The 13,662-nt window shown below is 38.0% G+C and overlaps 2 protein-coding genes across 5 annotated transcripts; both read right to left on the reverse strand.

Moving 5' to 3' along the window:
- Positions 1-182: 182 nt before the first annotated feature.
- LOC135935127 (choline-phosphate cytidylyltransferase A-like) lies at positions 183-2,875 on the reverse strand. Its single transcript, XM_065477212.1, has 7 exons — positions 2,749-2,875; positions 2,039-2,147; positions 1,274-1,390; positions 838-1,211; positions 612-779; positions 440-549; positions 183-374 (listed from the first exon to the last, which is right to left on the reverse strand). Exons 1-7 carry the CDS (start codon positions 2,770-2,772, stop codon positions 290-292), a joined length of 987 nt encoding a protein of 328 aa, XP_065333284.1. The 5' UTR covers positions 2,773-2,875; the 3' UTR covers positions 183-289.
- Positions 2,876-3,645: 770 nt separating this feature from the next.
- LOC135935125 (choline-phosphate cytidylyltransferase A-like) lies at positions 3,646-13,643 on the reverse strand. 4 transcript variants are annotated; one of them, XM_065477209.1, is made up of 8 exons: positions 13,461-13,643; positions 12,331-12,497; positions 7,669-7,777; positions 7,495-7,611; positions 6,680-7,053; positions 6,454-6,621; positions 6,238-6,365; positions 3,646-4,796 (listed from the first exon to the last, which is right to left on the reverse strand). In XM_065477209.1, the coding sequence occupies exons 2-8, from the start codon at positions 12,469-12,471 to the stop codon at positions 4,700-4,702; spliced, it is 1,134 nt and encodes a 377-aa protein (XP_065333281.1). In that variant the 5' UTR covers positions 12,472-12,497; positions 13,461-13,643; the 3' UTR covers positions 3,646-4,699. The 4 variants fall into 4 exon arrangements, with proteins under 4 accessions (XP_065333281.1, XP_065333280.1, XP_065333282.1 ...); XM_065477208.1 differs by lacking the exon at positions 13,461-13,643 and adding an exon at positions 13,002-13,157; XM_065477210.1 differs by lacking the exon at positions 13,461-13,643 and having other exon boundaries at positions 12,331-12,515.
- Positions 13,644-13,662: the final 19 nt, after the last annotated feature.

A 13,662-nucleotide genomic window follows, 5' to 3' on the forward strand; every position in this document is an offset into this window, starting at 1 on the left:
TGAAATACAGCGTTGGCACTGCCATCTCTTTCTTTGTTATTTAACTATTTATTTTCATTGATTATAGTTGTTGTTGGTACTTTTGGGAAATCATTAAAATAATTGCAAAATTAATTTCATTTTAAGAAACGGCCATTTTTAATTTATTTTATTTGTGTAGCAAAATTAAAATATGACTGGAATTATTTTTGCTTAGATTTTTTATTCGCTTAACATTTAATAACAATTACTTACAATAAAATAATTTACTTTTTAGTGGGAAAATATAGCACATTTTTGGAACTAAAATTTAATCGTCCTCTTCGTCGTCAGAACTTATCCAACCATTCTCTCCATTTAACTCAGTCCGTGCCATTTTCTTTGGAGGCTCGTACCTGGACGAAAATATTGGAAAACAATTCATGAAAAAATTTAGACTTATGGACAAAATCACTAGTACCACGAATGATCTTCTTGGTTAGAAGAATCATGACCATTTTCACCTTTAGGGCTTCCAGGAGGAGAGAAGGCGTGCAATATTTTTTCCTTGCCGTCAGTGATCATGTGTCGCTTTAAAAATACATAAAATTGAAAATTTTCTGATAAATGCAAAAGCCGACACTAGCTCGTACCAAGTGTCCATTCCGTCTGAACAGCAGAAGAAAAGAGTCAATAAATTCCCTAGACTTTTCCTCCCAATTTCTAATCAGGTCAGTCCGCTTTCCCTCGATGGAGTCAAACACCTGTTTGCTCTTATCCTTGATTTTGCCGACCTTTTCTTGAAACATCAATTTTTTCTCCTATTAAAATCCAATACACAATTTTACTGCCCCAAGGATAGATCTTAAACTTTCGTACTCTCAAAAAGGAAACATTTAGTTCCTTGGCTGAGTATCCCCTGGACAGATTCCTCCTGATGTATATGTCGTAGTCCTTGACGATCCTGGCCACCAGGTCCGAGGTGGACACACCATCCGTGCGCTCCGTGGCCACGAACATGCCCCTCTGCTTGACGTGCGCGTACGCGTCGGTGCCTACTCCGACCGTGTACGGCTCGTCGTCGTGGGCGACAAAGTCAATTTTGTGTTTGTTGAGAAACGAGTCCTCCAGCTGCCAGGGTGCCTCCTTCACCACCTCGTCCACGTAGCGACAATGCCGCATTGCTTCGAAGCGCTCGTCCTCTGTCATCACCGTTTTGCCTTTCTTCATGTGCGTCAAATAGTCTCCGTTTACTTAAATATATATATATTTTTAAAATATACCGATGAGAAGGAGAACATGAACCCTTTTTTACCTCCGACTATCAGGTACACGTTTGGAAACATGCTTTTTGCTTGCATCAACTGCCTAGCATGGCCCTGATGGAATAGGTCGTAAATACCGTCCGCATACACTCTGACTGGACGAGGTGCTGAAAGTAAAAACGTTGTTACAAAATTTTTAGGCACTCTAGCAGAGCCTATAACTCCGGCAGCGCTGGATTAGTTTTTCCAAGAAGGATGAGGAAAGTTTCTGACTCAAAATCACGAGTTTTTTTAGGTTGTCCCTGGAATATTTGACATATATCAGATCTGATTTCAAATGATAGGAGCAAATTTGTTTCTATTGCTGATGAAATTCAATAAATAAGTGTGAGTTCAGGTCTTTCTTGCACCCAAGATAACAGATAACTGTTCCGCCATCCAGTATAAATTGCGTGCTATTGAAATTATGAGAATTTGTTTTTAAAAAGTAATTCAGGTATCCGTGACATTCGTTTATCAAATAAAAATAGAGCTATTCATTCCGAAACATGTCTTTTGTTTTAGTGTTCAAGATAAAATATATTTAATATTTATCAACCGTTTCATTTGCTGAGATTGTAACAAAAATGTTTTTACGAGAATAATTTTAGAAACAGATATTTAATTTGTTGCTATACGAATAATAATCTGAATGGAGAATAAATTATTGTAATTTTTTTATTGCTTTTTGGTGAATGCAAAATAATTTAATAATCATCTCGCCCGCCTCAGATTGTTCCCAAACTACACCTGATAATGATAAGAAAAATGCTCACACTTCCCGGCTTTGGCCATGGCCAACGTTATCTTGATGCTGTAATCGCATCTTTCCCACTCCGCTTTTGCTTCTGCATCGTCGCTGAACGGTGCAGGTTTGCTTAATGACTGCAAGAGGAAATTGAATCAAATGAGGTCAATTTTTCATAAATTTTTTCTACCGAGCTATGATTTACGACAGCAAAAATATTAGTTTTGACCTAACAGACGCAAAAGAAATAAAAATACCTCATGAAAATGTATTTTTTAATTTGAAAAGCTGACAGATATTATATGACATGTTTCAAGAGGGCATCTGAACAGCATAAATAATGAGCTGAATAATAATAATAATAACAAATTCAGAGCCCTTGGGCATTTAATTGAAAACAGTCAAGAAAAATAAGTTAATCGCTTTTAAAACCTATCGTTCAGGTATAACTCAGATATATATTGATATGAAAATTTAGTCTTCGTCAGCAATCGTCATTTCTCTTTTTGAAGAAAAAGAAACAGGAAATATTGGTGGAGTATCAAAACCATTAATTACTTCATTAATTACGCGCTGAACATCAATAATTAATTTATTATATTGACCACACAGAGAAGCACTTTAGCCTTGACCTTGACCGTGAACTTGTCACTGTAAAGATATGATATGGATAGCATACAAGGCAGTTCAGCATATTTGAGCAAATGCTCTCAAATCAAATCAAATAGTCTGACTTACTGGTAAAGCCGCAGTTGTCGCCATTGGCACTTATAGAAGTGGCGTCGAGACCTGCTTAGCGCATACGGCGCGATAAACAGCGACTGAAGACGCCACGAGGTTAATAAATATCAAAGTTTTGAAATGAAAAGCCTCGATCTGATAGTATAACGATTGTACTACATGTCACGTCCCATTGATGATATCATAACTTATTAATAATTGAACTTTGAACGCAATACTGAGCTTTTTTTCCAAGTGGTCGTAGAAATACAGTATTTTAAAATTTTCTTCATAGTTCCGTAGTCGATGGATGAAACTTGGCCTTCATAATTATGTGAGTCAGAAACCAGATAGATACTGGAATATGCCTTGCAATATTGTATCTTACAGAAACGCGGAAATCCTCCTGGTAGTTGTATTTTATAGATAAAAATTAGCACCTTGAAAGCATCTTCTATCAATGCAAGAAATTAGTTTTCCAATTTTTAAACGAATAAAAATTTTGATCAAAAACTACAAATAAATTAGGAAAATAAATGGAAAATATAATTAATTTAAAAAGATCCATTTTGTACAACAGTGGATTTGAGTGAAAAAAGCGCGTGGACCAAAAAGGACATGGTATTGACCCATCTGATGATTCTTTTGGGCTTATCAGCTTTGACCTCTGGATCGTGATAATTTTACACGAAGAGTGATCACGCCACACTGACCAGTGACTGTTATCTTGAGAAAAGCGATAGCACACATCTTGAGTTGAACACGTTATATGGTGCGTGATAAAATGCTGAGACACGCCAATGAAATCTAGATGCAACAATGATTCATCACTCGTATGTTTACATCCATTTGTGCGAACTGCAAAAAGATTGTGCATATTATTACAAAAAGGTATGGATAAAGAAAAGGCAAAGATTCTATAATAGAATACATGGTAGCATGTTTTGCATTTTTATTATATTTTTTCAGCTAAATACGGTCATCTGAAATGAATGCGTTTAAATATTTTTGTAGGATTAAATTTTCTCAACAAGTATGTTATATGCATTTTGACATTTTTGCTACATTCACAATAACTTGCTTCTTGCAATGCGTTTTATCGAAATAGAGTAGCCGCTTTTTTATTTTTCGTCAGACATTTTACCATCACTCTTTTTGTTTATCGATGCTGTGTACATAATAATCATTAATTTGTGTTGTTGCAAATATTTGTGAGCAAGACTAACAAACTCTTTCACTGCTTCACTATACAACAGTTCCACTATTTATGAAATCAAACAAGAGCAAAAGTTTCAACAGTCGTCTGTTAGGAATGTCGCTTTTAGCAACCATGATCATCATTATGAGGCACTACCGCAACTTCAAATCCAATGGCTACTATTGAATAAAATAGAAAAATTGCTTAGCATGCAGAAAATATGGAGATTGCAAAAAGTTCTACAAAATATTTCAAGTCGAGCTCAGTACGTTTCTTTTCATCAATCAATAAATTACTAAACGCTACGATTTTAGAATTAAACGTAAACAACAAGCTACAAAGCATCAGGAACTAGGTATGCAGAAGAGTGAGAACAATCTGAATTGAAGAGTGTGTGTGTGTGTTTGTGTGTATCGGAATCAGTGAATTTTGCAACTGATAATACTAGTAGTGCAGATCTGAGAGCTGGTGTTTAGAAATTTGGCTATCAGACAGATTCTGAGTAATTCCATCTCTCCATCAGCGTCGCGTCCCGTTACAAATAACTGAATAAAAAATAGTCTCGCTTTCCTTAATTTGATTATGGTCATAATTTCAGGTGTAAGACCTTTCCTTCCCAAAAAAAGATCGATCAATAACAAAATCAACAATATTTCGCCACTCCTTGACGCAAACGGCACAGTTTAATCAACATGCATGTAGGGCTGGCTCCCGGGATGCAAAACATCGCCCAGATCGGGTATCAGCGGTGGATTCGGGCGTCTATCACATTCAATTGTCATCGTCGTCTGAGCAGTCTCTGCTTGAGTTTTCCAACTTTTGCCTGCGACGAGCGTACCTCTCGTAGCGAGCTGCTTTGGGCGGTGGGCTGCCACAAAATTCGTGAAAAATTATTAAGCTTTATTTTGAAAGAAACCTGGCAAGCATGATTGGTGAAAATGCGACCAAAAAGGATCATAGAAGGTCGATGACATCATGCAAAAAAACACAATTTTGAATTGAAATTCCCAACTGCAGTTTATTTTGCATGAAAATTAAAAAAAATGTCTTTGTCTTCGCTGTCATCAAAAGGAATTTTTCCATTGGCCAAAAGACGTTATGAAAAAGAGGGCACCAGATTTGATGCCTAAACTAACAAGGAATATCTAGGGCTATGAATTTTCCGTGCAAATTAATCGTTTCTAATATTATTTAGATGGTTTTAGAAACATGGTGTTAGTTACGGAAAAATCTCAAATCTCATGTTTTAGTCCAAATTTTAAGATAGTTGTCATTTTCCTTAAAAAATTACATTTCGGATCAAAACTTTTGAGTTATTTATATTTTTCCTCTTAATTTGAAAAATTGTAACAGAACATGTAGTTCGATTCAACCTTTTCCTATTATAATCATTGATATATTGGGGTCAAACCGTCAGTCTGTGACCTTTAGCTGTTCAGTAGGAGAACTCCTCAATTTTTTTTCTTTATCTTTGTTAAGAGTTTGAACTTAATTAAAAATCAAATATTCAATGAATTAAATCTTTTTTAAAGCTGTTTAAATCACAACATCACTAACTACCATACATGAATTTGGCTTTTATTTAATACTTCTTGCATTACCAACAAAAGGAACAAAGCCTGAATTTGTTTCTATGTAGGCAAGATGTGTAAATTATTGACGTTGATTCAATTTGTCTAAACGTTTAAAGACAAAGCGAAGAAATTTCTGTCAATCTTTGAACAGGTCTCAAAATAGCAGCTAAAAAAATTCATATGCAATTGAAACACTGTTTAGTCAGCTGATTAAGAAAAATATTATATAGGGTTAAGAAATTCCACTAAAATTTAAACCGTGAGAATATTTTTTAACGCGCAGTAAAAATATGCGCTTCTCTGCATTCTCCTTGGGAATTAGTCAATTTGGCCGGTTTGAGTCTGTTCTTAGACGTCTTTTATACCTTTTCGACGCTAAAAGACAGTTTTGGCAGTGTTTGAAGATAATGATAACGGACTTTTTAAATTCTTTTGTAGTTACAAAATTAGTAGCTATTTTTTCTTATTTATAGTTAGTATAATTAACTTCTTTTGCTAAAAGCTCACAAATCTCGAATTTATTTGCGGTAGAAGTATTATGACAAAAGGTTTCTAAAATTGGAGAATTTCCCATAAATTTACTGGAACTTTTAAGAGAATAATTTGAAGATTCGTTTTTAAGTCATGGGTGCTTTGCGGAAGCAAAGTCAATACTAAGAAAAAAAATTAATAACAGCTGGGAATTTTATTTCATGCGCTTTCTGGACTAAATAGGACGTTGAAACGATTCTCTACCTTGACGTATCGTCGTAGTCGCCTGAAGAGCTGGAAGAAGTGCTTCCTTCCCTCGTTGCACGCCCTGGGCTAACTGGCGGCGACAAAGCGTGCATCAGCCGCCCCTTGCTCTCGTTGAACATGTGATGCTGAAATTACAAACAAATTCTTCCATCAAAACCAAAGTTCATTTCTTGGAGGAAAATGTAGTCCGAAGAAAGAGCAAAAAGGACTCACCAGTCGGCCTTCGCGCCCGAATAGCAGCAAGAAGGCGTCAATGAAGTCCCTGGACTTTTCCTCCCATTTGCAAATGATGTCGGTTTTCCGCTCATCAATAGTCTCAAACATCTTCTTGCTCTTGTCTTTGAGCTTGTCCACTTTCTCCTGTATCATCAGCTTCTTTTCCTTCGAACCAACCGGTAAATCAGTCCGGCAAACCTCAACATCTGCAAACGCGACTCACCCTGAGAAATGAAACATTGAGCTCCTTCGCCGAGTAGCCTCTAGCCAGGTTTCTCCTGACGTACATGTCGTAGTCTTTGACGATTCTGGCCACAATGTCCGACGTGGACACGCCCTCAGTCCGCTCTGTGGCCACAAACATGCCCCTCTCCTTAAGATGCGCGTATACATCCACGCCAGAGCCCGTCGTGTACGGCTCCTCGTCGTGCGCCACCAGATCAATCTTGTGCTTCGAGAGAAACTCGTCGTCTAGCTCCCACGGCGCGTCACGCACCACCTCATCCACGTAGCGGCAATGCCGGACCGCCTCATAACGCTCAGCGTCCGACATCACCGTCTTGCCCTTCTTCTTGTGAGTCAGCTCATCACTACAAACTGAATTTTTGTGCCTTTAATTTCATTCTATTACAAAATAATTTATTCTTTATAATTATGATAAGTATAGCGCTATTAAATTTATTGAAGAAAATTCCTTTAGGAGGAGCTGGAATTTTTATACCTTGCTTAAAATGTTAGGGGAAAGATTAAAATTGTACAAGGAGATCAATAACAGAATTATTTGGCTGCATGAACAATTTTTTAACTTCACTTCCTGACCGCACAAGCTAAAATAGAAAATTCAAGGAAGTTTTCTTTATTTATTTTAACATATTTGATATAAAATAATAAAATTCTTAATTGGTCTAAACAATATTCAACAATCGCCCACGCGAATGAGAAAAATTGGAGTAACAACTTCAAATAAATATAAACATCCACTTGGTTTGTAAATTGTTTACAATAATAGTTTGTATCTAGAAAACAATAAAAACCTACCTCCAACTATAAGGTAGACATTTTGGAATAGACTCTTAGCCTGCATCAGCTGCCTGGCGTGTCCTTGGTGGAAGAGGTCATAGATGCCATCTGCGTAGACCCTGATCGGCCGAGGAGCTGTGCCAATGGGAACATTATGAAAAACTTTGAAAAGCTGGTGGAAGGAAAACGCACCATTTCCAGATTTGGCCAGAGCTACTGTGATTTTGACGTTGTAATCGCATCTGTCGCGTTCCAAAATAGCGTCCGGCTCATCGCTGAACGGCGCTGGCTTGCAGATGGACTGTAACATTGTTATTCAAACATTAAAAATGAATGGCAGAGTCAATGGCAAACTGTCAAAAGGCGGAATTCGTAAGTTGCCGTTAGTTCTGGGAATTTTATCACGCGGTCGTAATTTTCTCAGGTGGTGGTAATTCAAGTCTGGAAGCATCGTGGCAGACGCCGCGTTAGCTGCTCAATTAGAGCGTCGCGTGATAATTGCATTAAATTTCGAGTCGTCAGGGAAAGGTCGCTGCCGCCCTTGCTAATGGTGGCGCACAGCTTGGGAATAGTGCACTCGACAACTGATTTCTTTGACCTTAAAAAGTGCAATTTGCGGGATGAGAGACAGAGAGAGCAGAAGGAGTGTTGCAGCTGCAAAGCAATCAACCCTCCAAGGCGGCGACGTTATTAAAAAGGGTCAGCGCAGTGCTCCACATTTGAATGGGTGACAAATGCCGATAAAGGTCAAACCGTGGAGTAATCCTAAATAGCTTGAGCCACTGGAATGACTCAAAGGCTACCTCGACTCCTAGACAAATTGAAATGTTAATAGACCCCAAAAAATGGTTGCTATATATTTCAAAGCTAACGAATTTCCTTTTCACTCTGGAATCGCAGTTAAAAACTAAGGGTTTTACGTAAAACCCACATTCACGCATCCATATTTGTGATGACTAACTGTCAAATGGAATATTTACTCATTTTTTTGTCTGGTGACAAACGGACGTTTTAAAATATATCAATTAGATTTGGCTCGTTTGTGAAGGTTTTGATTGGAAAAACTCTATGATGAAGTCCTATCGAAGCGTGTCAAGCGTGAAATTATAAATAACGGGTGAAGAAATTCTTTTACTCAACCTCAACTGACTATGTGATGTGATTTTCTATTTGAGCCTGATTGGCTCCCAAGCGTTTAATAAACAACTCAAAATCCATTAAAGATTACTAATAAAATGTTTCGAATTGTCACGTGAGGAAGCTATGAGGTGTTTGGATGACAGAAATATCTAATATCGAACAAAAAAAAACGAAGGAAAAATATTTGAAAGGTTGCCAATTTTAATGTTAATAATTGCCATCAATTAAAATGAATGAAATTTGTGAAAGTGACTGGCCCTAATGGTGATCAGCTAACCAACTAAAGGAATTCTTGGTGCGGAATATTAACTGTAAAATAACTCGACACAACTCGTCCGAACCAGATAAAAGCCAGTTCATCAGTGAATTCGGAGCAAGTGCGAAAGCTAGAAATGTTGAGGTAGTCGACGCGAAGTTGTGCAAGTGCAAAACTTTCTCACGATCGACATAAGGGCGAAATTTAATTCATTCGTGTGCAAGTCACCGCTGGCAGCTGACGAAATCGTCGCGTGTAGACCCCGTCTTCAGTGTAAATTCGCACGTGCGTCGTCGGGAAATTGATCCGCCCGGCCGCGATAGACTGATTAATTATGCAACACGCTGCTAACAGGAAAATTGTCATTAGATCGAAAAGGAGATGGTAAAAAATTCATCAAATGCGGCAGACGCACTGACGACAGCACGTTTGAAAAGAAATCTCCTGTCATTCGCAAAAATCGGCGGGTTTTTACGAAACCGTGATGAAAATGAATACATTTCGCATCTTCAGGATGGTAGACGAAGAAAATTAGAAAGGAATTATAATCCTTGCACTATTTAAGCTTGAAATTCCACCAGACTTTTAATTTCAACTATAAGAAGGAAACCTTTCGAAAATATCGTCTTTTTCCAATCAAAAGTAGGAAAAGTAGTGCTAAGCTGATTTCCTTACCGGTAGCACTGGCGCTTTTGCTGCGATTTTCACAGGCTTGAGCACTGTCCGGACGGATTGGGGCTCGAGGACGGTGGTTGTGTGCGCCATGGTGGTGCTCTTTCTGCACTCACGGCACCCGGCGCGGTTCACGAGAGAGTGAGTGATAAAGCACCAGCGCACATAAATGGACTAGCATTGCTAGCGTGATATCACGTGGTCGACTCAAAATGACCGGCGACGGGTCGTCGGAACCGCGACCTCCCACCCACCGACTGGGTCGTCCAAAGTGCGAAGGTGTCACTACTTCCTATTGCCTCTTAGTCCATATTTGAGTTCAAAAACCGAGGATAAATTATGATGTCACACGAGTTTTTTTTGGGTCTTAGACACCACATAGAAAATTGATTTTTTTTAAAGAAGAATCAATGCGTGACCAGTTACCAAAGCATTAATCTTCTGTTTCAAAACGGTGGCCCTGGGTTGTTACCTAGATCAGTATAGTTAGCCAATTACCAGAAACGATAAAAAGCTTTCAAGATAATTTTAATCTTACTGCAATGAACTGGTTAATTTCTTCAAGATACAATCACCAAAATGCCTTATTTATTATTTCAAGAACCGTAACTCAGGAATTATTTTTATTTTTACTCTGGAAAACTACTTATTGATTTGAAATCCCGCTTGAAAATAACTCCTCTGTGACAGCAGCCGATTTTAATTGGATTTGTACTTTATTTGTGCATATCTTCGGTACAACGTTGTAATATCACCTGTGCATGCTGAGCATGCTTACCTTTACACAAACAGAGAGAATGTTTCACCGTGTATTCTGGGATTACGTTGACGCAGCATCCGCATTAGGGAATCACGCTAGTGTGACAGGAAAAGCTTTCTCTCCGATTATATTGTGTGAGAATGTTTGACGTTTGACAGCTCATCGCAGATAAAAGGGCAAACGCGTCACAACAAAAAGAAGCATGCCACCTGTCTAATCATAGTTTGCTCGCGTCATTATTTTATTTGACCGAGAACAGCGTGACGAGCAGGAGTGTTGCCAATGGAAAATGCACCAGCGGTCTGCTGATAATGCTTCTGCGCCATTGAATCGCGGAATTTCCACGAGCCGCTGTATTTATACGATTCTGGGCAGCGTTGCTTTCCTTTTAATGTAATAATAAGTTGTTATTGTTGATTGGTTGGCACGTGCGACCCCTTCCTCGCGCCAAGCACACTTTATTTTCATCACAGAAACACTAAGTTGCTTCGAAAATTTTAAAATTAGAACTATGTACTATGTTTTGGCTGGCATTATTTTTCTGAGGTTGAAAGTAAAATGAATTAATGGTTGGAATGTAAAATTGACGAAGAGAGTGACGTCACTTAATAGATGACACAGAGGCTGAGAACAGACATGATTATTCTAGTTGTCTATCGAATCACCCGACTGACCTCTAGACGATTATCACCGATCAGACCACTTCAGGTCGCATCATACAGAAATGTCCTTCCAACTCAGCAAAACTGATTTTTGCACCGATTGCGCGCATCGCTGATAACATGAGCAAATGATTGTTTTGATAAAAACTTGGTTAAATAGCGAATTTTAATAAGTCGCTCAAGTTGAGGAATGTACTGCACTGTTTTTTGTTACGAAGATCTCGCAGGCATTATCTTTTGCACTTAAATTTTCAATAATTTGTTAGTATTATGCCTGTGACCACGACTTTGACTAAAGGTATACATTAAGTTCTGGCAAAATTCGAGGCAGGAAGTTTTTCAACTCTATCACAACAATGCAGCAGAATTTTTACACCTATAGAATCGAAATTTGGGATTTTTAGTGCAAAAGAAATAGTTAAAAACGTTTAAATACCCCAGGTTAAGAATACGCAACCTTGGTTTGAAATATAAATGGTATTTCTGCTGCTCGCTGCTTTCTTTAAATTTCCAGCCTTAAAAATAAATACGCATGCACTGCGTTTACACTATAGTAAAAAACACACCCTTCATTAAAAGAGTTGTTGAGTGGGAGGAAGGAGGAAATCAATAGCCATCCTAATAATCGTTCGTGCGTAAAGACTATGTTTTTTAGAGTACTCCTAAAAATATTTTTAAAAAAGGTTTTTGAAGTGAAAGTCAATCGAACTGACGTGATATGATCAGGCTCTGTTTAGCTTTTAAATATTTAATATTTAAAATCGATGACTGTGTACTATGTTAAAGCTTACAGCGCAAGTATATCGTATATAATGCCTTTTTGCTGAGAGTTTCATCGATTTTTTCCCGCGGTCGGCAATTTTTCCTGAAGGGATCCGCAACCGCAAAAAAAACTTTGCTTCTGTTGCTAGTCAATGGTCAACTCGTGATGCGTAAGCTTGTTAAAGTTATATATTGTGGCTTATTGACCGATTACAGCACAGATTATAGTCCCTCTCTTCAACAATAAAATTACGAAAATTACTAATAAAACTGTACTTAACATTAAATATATATGCTAAAGCATTTGAAACTCATGAATTTTCCCTTCGTAGCTATTAATTAAAATTTAAAGACAATGAGTTTGCTTTGAAAATGGCAACAGACTTGCAAGAAACACTTTAATGCTGCTGTCAGTAAATAAAAATTCAATGTGACGCCGGTTGCTTGATTAAACTGCAACCACCGGCGCCTCTATACTCTTCTAAAATTGAGTGGCAAGCGAGGCGCATTGCTTATTGTAACATTGGCAGACTGCCACGTCATAAATTGGCCTTTGATGATGACGGCTTCGATGCCTTCGATAATGAGACTTAAAAGCTCACCGCATTCACTGCATGAAAACTCTTGGACAGGCCGTTGGTTGAGGTGCAATTAGTGCTGACGCTGCTGCGAACAGGCGACGTCTCCTCCCTGACACGCTTTCTGCTGATGGCCCCCGAGGAAGATGATACTGAAGCTTCCATGGCAAATTTGATAGAACTTGTTAAATCTGAAAACAAGCACCGACCTGTACATTATGTTACGATAGAGTTGATTAATAATTATGAAAAATATGTAATACTTACTAAGAAAATTTAGGAAAATCTTTAGCAAAAATATAAAATAAGTAGATCAAAACCACTCTAATTTTTGGGGACTGTAAATAAGCAGGAAAAATTTATTTGCAAAATATTGTTCACAAACACGACAAACACCTGAAAAGTACATTGACACAGATTAAGTGAAAAATAAACATTCTTCTAAGCTGGTTTTCCAAAATCTCCTACGATATCAAGAATGAAGGTGCGGATTGAAAGAAAGTGATGACACACCATGCACTTATAATCCTTATAATCATATCAGAATCCGTGATCTGGGTTACGAAGGAGGGAAAAAATATTATCTCCGCCGCGTTTCACGTTCGATTGATTCGACAGTTAGATACAGAAATGGCAAGCGAAGAATTGCGTGTAAAATATATTGAAGTGATTGGCGACCAGGAATGATCACTCACCAAGAGATGCAGAACGTTTTGCCGATTAATAGGCTAACAACATCACGCGTGTGTTGCGCATGAAGGAATTAAAGAAACTTCTTAACAGAGCATCGAGAAAACGGTATATCTACGTCCACCGAAAACACACCACCTTGTGTATTGACCAATGACGTAGCCGGAAAGGGAGGCGGGTTCCGACAATAGTGACGTTGCCAATGATCACGCCCATTTTTTGAACGGGAAAGTTGCCAATTTTCGCCCACTGCTAGTGGTCCCACCTTCCCACCGCGTTGCGATTGAAATTCCAGCACTTTCTAATAAATATTTTGGATTGAGAAAAATTATTAAAAATAAGTAATGATCCTTTAATATGATCAGAAACAAATATCCTGACTACATACAATATAATAATATCCTGACAATATATATAACATTCCGTAATCTGGAAAATATTGATTAAAAGGGTGTTAACTTTACCGGCTTTACATGAGATGAGTAGCAAGTTTGTGTGGATTTCCTGTGAATGCTCGAAAGCGGCAGAACAGCAAAAATAAATTTCATAACAACTGCCAGACAGTACCAGCTGAAGAGCGGTGATCCATCTCCGCCACGTAACTGCACTCTGATAAAAACGGTGTCTGCTAGTTGTTTATTCGCTCTTTGCTTATTTCGGTACTCA

Source organism: Cloeon dipterum, chromosome 2 (genome assembly GCF_949628265.1).
Source record: "Cloeon dipterum chromosome 2, ieCloDipt1.1, whole genome shotgun sequence".
NCBI lineage: Eukaryota > Metazoa > Arthropoda > Insecta > Ephemeroptera > Baetidae > Cloeon > Cloeon dipterum.

What these genes read in the sequence shown, in the direction of transcription:
- LOC135935125 (XM_065477209.1), bottom strand. Translation starts at nt 12,471, where the DNA reads ATGGAAGCTTCAGTATCATCTTCCTCGGGGGCCATCAGCAGAAAGCGT. An exon ending in GTTTTCATGCAGTGAATGCG is followed by an intron (nt 7,778 to 12,330) that starts GTGAGCTTTTAA and finishes ACAATGTTACAG; the next exon opens with TCCATCTGCAAGCCAGCGCC. An exon ending in TCTGGCCAAATCTGGAAATG is followed by an intron (nt 7,612 to 7,668) that starts GTGCGTTTTCCT and finishes CCATTGGCACAG; the next exon opens with CTCCTCGGCCGATCAGGGTC.
- LOC135935127 (XM_065477212.1), bottom strand. Translation starts at nt 2,772, where the DNA reads ATGGCGACAACTGCGGCTTTACCA. An exon ending in TAAATGTTTCCTTTTTGAGA is followed by an intron (nt 780 to 837) that starts GTACGAAAGTTT and finishes GGATTTTAATAG; the next exon opens with GAGAAAAAATTGATGTTTCA. An exon ending in AACCAAGAAGATCATTCGTG is followed by an intron (nt 375 to 439) that starts GTACTAGTGATT and finishes ATTTTCGTCCAG; the next exon opens with GTACGAGCCTCCAAAGAAAA.